The sequence below is a fragment of the Azolla caroliniana genome, unplaced genomic scaffold, assembly GCF_043228905.1.
Source record: "Azolla caroliniana isolate FFs.n. ecotype wild unplaced genomic scaffold, voAzoCaro1.0.p SCAF_15, whole genome shotgun sequence".
NCBI lineage: Eukaryota > Viridiplantae > Streptophyta > Polypodiopsida > Salviniales > Salviniaceae > Azolla > Azolla caroliniana.
In genome coordinates, this window is record NW_028230450.1 from 3,575,289 (window position 1) to 3,581,969 (window position 6,681).

Here is a 6,681-nt window from a genome sequence, read left to right on the forward strand (position 1 = left end):
GTTGTTGAATTCATCTGGTCATTGTAATTGTAACATTCAACTCCATTTACACGTTGTATTTGGACCCTCAAAAGATTGAAGCTCACTATTTGGTTGTGTTGCAAATTAATATACTTGACATAATTTGAGATTCAATTGACCACTTGTCCTTATTTTAAACCAATGAATGGCCGTTTTGATCCTAAGGAAACAAAACATCTAAAGTAACTTGTCATTGTTGGTAAAAAGTGTTCCCTACAATGATGTTGAGAAACTTAGAATGAGGGGTCGCAATGTTCATGAATGTCTCTTTGATGCAAACTTTGAAAGGCTTTGAACTGAATAAATCTAAGGGAAAAGTACTAGGATACCCTTGGAAGTTTGTCTATTTACCAGAATGCCCCTGGAAGTTCCAAATTTACCAAACTACCCCTATGTCCAAAAAAATACACTTTATAAAGGAATTATACACTCAAATCTACACGCCCTATTTACCAAAGCTGGAAGAAATGGACCCGAACTAGCCCTATTTACCAAATATTTGAGTGTGTAATTACTTTATAAAGTGTAATTTTTTGGACATAAGTCTAGTTTGGTAAATTTGGAACTTCAAGGGGCATTCTGGTAAATAGACGAACTTCCAGGGTATCCTAGTACTTTTCCCTAAATCTAATAGAGCTGATATGCACAAATGTTGATGTAAAGTTGAACGTGGGTGCTGGAAGTATGTGTAAGAATACTATGTTAATTAGCATTCATAAATTTATCAAATTGCTAGTGAGGTTAAAATATGATGCTAGCATTGAAATATTGAAATGCGATTTTATGCTTTTGGGTTATATCCAACATTACCAATATTTTCCATTCCAATATGTTTTAATATGAATTCTAATCAAATAAGTAGATAGCTAAAGTTATTAAGCTATAACAGTTTTGTTTTTATACATTATCCTAGAATGTTTTTAATAAGGAAATGAGGAAATCTTTTATCCCAATCTTCATAATAACGAGTTTTACTTTTATAATTTGAACTTGGTTTAGTCTTAGAGGGTTTAACTCGAAGCACTTGAAAAGTATTGATAGTTTGGCGTTTCTCTACACGCAGAATGGGAAGTTATTGTAGGACCACAATTTTGTAGTTCACAAAAAGTTTGATTCCATCAACATATAAACCAAAAGGGACATAGTTATCCTATCAATAAGCAAGCTCGCATGCCAACTTAATAACAATATCACTAAAACGAACAGAATAATGTAGGTCCATGATGAATTATCCCCTCCATTGGGGCTCGTTAAACCTCGTAGTCTAAAAATCATGGATAAATATGACGAATCTTTGTTCAATTTAAGCTGCCCTCAATTTTCTTCACTTAAAAGAAAGTAGTTCCAGTATAAATATTAGCATAAAGGTTCATTTCTCCCTGCACAAGCCCCATTCATGTGGAAATTGCCCTTAATTCTAAAACATTTATAAATATTGTTTGTTCGAGTTGTGCTTTCCATGCTACAATTGATGCATACCACAAACAAGAACTCAATCCCTTGTCTAATAAGACCCATCACACCTCATGGAAATACATGAATGTCTATTGAACGACTTATTATCAATCTCCCATATTATGAGCATCAATGCATAATGCAATGTGTGCTTGCATGACTTGTTATTGTCAATGATCACAATATTTCACGAGGCATGTAAATTGTCAAAATCATAACTTTCTTTTCTTCCTTTTTGTGGGTATGGGGACTCAATGGTAAACCTTGTTTTAACAAATGCACAAAAGTTTACATGTAGAGTGGAAACTTTTTCGTGCATAGCAAGTTGAGTGAGCATCCATTATGTACGATAATGACATACTTGAAATGGTACAAAGCTTTAAATACATTGGGCTTCAATCATATATAGAATGAATATGATATTCACCAATTGGAAGTGAGAAAGGCGGCGTATCTTGTATTTGAAAACATGTGCAATGGAGAAGAAATCAAATGTTGGGTTCTCAAGAAATATACTTATTTCGCCCTTTGTTGCCACTAGTGTTTGCTTTATGGGGTTGAAGTATCGGGTGATACCATCCATAAGTCCACTTGAAAAGAATTGAAAATGTCAAAATGCATATAAGTCATGATACTACTTGAATTTGGACATGGAATTGATTGAGTACATACTTGAGGTTAGAAACATCACATAGACATCATCCTAGGACCACTTAGGGATCGAGAAAAAAGATTAAAAGAAAATCAAACTTTATGCTCCATCTCACTCGTATTCAAGTTTGAGTGCAACGTATCGTTGATCCAATCCCATCCCCACCAACAATTCTCTTGCATTCACGGCAATTATTCTGCAATTTTGAATCCAGCACTTTATTATGTGAAGTTGTTTCACTCTTTGATCTTATATAGGTCATTATGTATGATTTATGTGGATATGGTTGGCTACATTTCGTCGTGTATTTGGGATACGTTGTGTGTTTTGAGTTACTTTCCACATTACTTTCCACAAGTTCTCAAATAATTCATCAATTTTCAAAGGCTTGATAATCGATTACGATCCATTTATCATTAACACCACATTCGGAGCGACTTGAAAACATACAAAAAAGGACTCCAAGAACTTATCCACTCACTACAATTCCTCACATCAATAAATTCCACATTCTCATATATTGGAATTTTCTGTTGTAAGCAAGAATATGTATGGTATTGTCAAAGAATATATAAAAACAAAAACCTCTGGCACAAGCAAATGTGCATGCGCAGTCTCTTATGAAAATTGGGTCATATAAACACATAATCAAAGAAAAAGAAAAAACTTTATACTCAAGTGGAGTAGTCCACTTAAATCAACAGGACACCACCATTTTTTATACTTCAAGCAAAACTTCCAAAGAAGAAAAAACACAATGCATGGATGGTGCCGCAAACCTTTCATCGGTTACTCATGTAAAGACCTGCCCCATCAAACCTTTGAAAGATCAACAAATGGTAACAAATGCCTTCCTTTTATAACACTTTCAATCCTCTTCCAGGAAGTTTTCCCTCCATTGCATCCTTCTTCATCTTGCAGCTTACACATAGGAATGGCCCTTCCAAGGTTCGATTTGTTACCGAGAAAAAAGAACCCGCATGAACTGAAATCCCATCACTCAATGTTATCGGGATCTGACAAATAGCACAATTGAATACCCCTGATGATGGATCCGATCCGAGCCTGGACAAAAGAAAAACAATCATAAAATCAAATACATTTTTCGGAAACAAGATTTGAATTGACACTTGCAAAAAAGATGAATACAGCAAGATTTGAATTGACACTTGCAAAAAGATGAATACAGCAAGATTTGAATTGACACTTGCAAAAATATGAATACAGCAAAATACTTGGAAGGTCACCAAGAAAACCAGAATGAAATAATAGCTCAAAAAAGTATTTTGAATGAGACCAGGAGAAAGATGAATAAATTTGAATATTACATTTCTGAAAAGATTAAATCTAGCCAGAAATGTTTGAATGCCACAGAGAAAAGATGGAGATTGCCAAAATAAATCAAGTTAATGAGACTTAAAAGAAAGATGAACAATCGAAACCTTTCGGCAAGCATCGCGGAACCCTCTTCGAATAGCTCTTCGACAATTGCAGCTGCTTCTCCCAATTTGTTTGGTACAACTGTTGTCGATTCTTTTGGTCTCCACCCAAATAACCAAGCCTTGAACTTGTTTTTCTTCTTCATTGATGGTGAAGAGACAGGACGCATATAATTTTCAGGTGGGATTATGTCCACAACAACACACGTCGTATCATCCCGGAGGCCTCGAACCCGTAATGATTCCTGAAACAGAAGACAAAAAGAAAGCAAATAAATGCAAAAGAAACACATCATAGGAAAAAAGTGTTTGTGATCACAATTTGAATAATTAGAAACAACATAACAAAATAGTATGTATATATAGGAAAGAACTGAAAAACAACAAAACAAATACCCTGAATATAGGAAAAAGAAAACATTTCCCAACCTTGACAACTTGCCTTGCAGCAAGTTCTGGAGTTAATCCTCTGCAGCAATCCGCTGCTTTATCAGAACTTAATGCATCCCAAACACCATCTGATGCAATGATTAATCTACCCCCTGCTTTCGGTAGCTGAAAATAAACCAACGAACGCTTTCTTTATTGTTTGACAAAATTATCAAACAAAAAGACTCTTCTGTACTACTATTAAAAATTCTTGGTCACCTTGATTAGCATAAACATGACAAGGAGATAAAAGAAAATACCTTGATTTGCTTCACATGGGGTATAGGTACTATAAACTCTCCTACATCAAGGTCACCAATCGATCTTGATAAACAAAGCCCTCCAGGCCAGCAACGTAATGGACCAATCTGTTCACGTGATTTCCATTAAGAACATATTTAAAATAATAATAATGGAACGCAAAGGAAATAATAAAGATAGAATACGGTTACAAAGACAGAATATAAAGTATGTATACCATCAGAATGCACAAGAAAGCAATCCACCGCTGAGAGATAAGAGAGAGTTAGAGATGCATAGAGGCTTAGAATTGTTCGATCTTCTTAATTATATATCGAATTAGATCAATGCATACCCCAAACTCTATTTGCAAACAAAAAGATGCAAAGAAATGCAAATTGCTATATGTATATACATATACAATTGACATACATGACGCATGTAGAGATACTTGAGGAGTGTAAAATTATAAATTTTTTTCCTGTGATGAAATAATAACTCATGAAAGACGAGGAGAAAACACGCAAAAGCACACATTGGCAAAAGCCCTACCTCAGCACCACCTGCAATGCTAAGCCGTCCAACTTCACCTCCACTTTTCATTACTCTGTCACGCCTGCGAGTTAACAAACAATGTCGAAAATTTCATTCAATCATATCAGACAGAAAAGAAAAATCTTAAAGACCACAAAGAGAAAGCATCTTATCTTAAACCTATAAATGACAACATAATCTTACTCTTCTTCATTGTCCTCTAATCTGTGATCTACAGTCAATGTCGTGGTCTTTCCTCCTCGATGATCAAGGATGCATCGTGAATCACCCACTGAAGCCACTGTTACAGTCAATCTATCAATGACCACCAGTGTCACAGTTGTTCCAGAAGTTTGCCCTTGGAAATGTCATCACAAATTTTTCATTAATTTGAATAGAAAGGGAACTCCAAGAAATTTATTTAAATCTTTAAAGAATGAACATATGAGTAGGACTTTGCAAACCTTTTTCCTGGAAATCTTTATCTGTCTTCACAAATCCTGCAACTAAAGCCCGTGGCAAGGATCCCAACCACTCGTCCCTCATGAGAGTGGAAGGGAGAGCACTCATAACATCAGATAGAAGATTTTCTTTCGCATAAACAGCAGCTGATGATCCATTATGACCATCCAACACCTATATTCGACAAATCTTTATGATTATCATTATGAAACCTTTATTCAACACATTTTTTAAGATTATCATTGTGACACTAGACTTGAATGTAGGATGAATCCACTGAAGGAATCCATCATATCATTGTTATGATTCACTACACCTGACAGTAAGTAGTAAGGATCCACAATCAATCCCAGATTCAATAAATAAAGGAATCCATATATTGTCCCCAAAACCACATCAGAAAGATATCATGACTCTTGTGAAGTTCTGATGAAATTGCTGCATTTTCACAAACTACCTCCACTAAATAATAGTAGTATGCTATCAAGAACAAAAAGGACTACACAATCATAGTCCGAAAAATCCCAATCGTTGTTCATAAAAGAAAGCAAGGAGAAGATGAAACATTACAAAACATACCCCGAAAACTGCAAAGGTGGAGGAAGGATCGCCTGAGACACGTTGACAATCAGTCTTCATGAACGTGAAATCTTCGCCTTTTCTCGCTTGACATGCCTCGCCATATCGAATAATGGGTGTCTCAGATTTCTCATTCTCCAGCTCTAATTTCAACAACGAGGCCAAAGGGACCATACCATCCTCTCGATGGAACTTATGTCCATTATTATAGGATCCCATTGTTGAAAAATTTAGGAAAGATAGATAACCCTCTACTATACATCTAGCACGAGGAAGGGAAAAAACCATGGCATTTCTTCCTTTCTGAGAAAGCTTGGATTAGAATCCATTTTGTCACAGAACAGGGGAACTTACTTCTTTCTCATTCACTGGTTCATTCATTCATGGGCTCGAGCAATCTTCAAGGGATCAAAAACAAGCTACGGTTCTCTTTCTTTCTCTGATTTTGCTGACTTCCCCTTTCAGAATTGCGTTTCCCCTCTGTTTTTCTGTGTTTCCGGGTGTATAGCTCTGATGGTCGAGAATTCCAAAGGAGGCAACAAACAATGGTAATTTTCTTTCTTTATAGAAACGTCTCCCTCTCCCACTCTATCTGTCTGGATGAATGGCTACAAAGGATAATGGAAGGTACAGATCTGAGATGAACAGAGCAGAATTTCGTGAGGGATCGATCGATAAAAGGAAACACAGAGGCGCAGAGAGAGAGAAACAGAGAGAAACAGAGGATTTTGACCTTCTTTTCTCTTCTCTTTGGGTCTTGCTTGCTAAATCGAGCAAGGCAGCTATATATAGGTAAAGACTTTCCTTTTCTTTATTAGTTTTTTTACTTTTATGTCCTATTCTCTCCTCATTTGACTTTTACTAACTAAA

General features: G+C 35.8%; 1 protein-coding gene across 1 annotated transcript; it reads right to left on the reverse strand.

Annotated features, from left to right (window-relative positions):
* Window positions 1-2,618: 2,618 nt before the first annotated feature.
* On the reverse strand, window positions 2,619-6,372 carry LOC147854375 (putative protein phosphatase 2C 15). The gene is made up of 8 exons (XM_087331394.1): window positions 5,812-6,372; window positions 5,235-5,406; window positions 4,975-5,128; window positions 4,789-4,852; window positions 4,257-4,364; window positions 3,997-4,122; window positions 3,571-3,812; window positions 2,619-3,193 (listed from the first exon to the last, which is right to left on the reverse strand). The coding sequence occupies exons 1-8, from the start codon at window positions 6,097-6,099 to the stop codon at window positions 2,986-2,988; spliced, it is 1,362 nt and encodes a 453-aa protein (XP_087187520.1). The 5' UTR covers window positions 6,100-6,372; the 3' UTR covers window positions 2,619-2,985.
* Window positions 6,373-6,681: the final 309 nt, after the last annotated feature.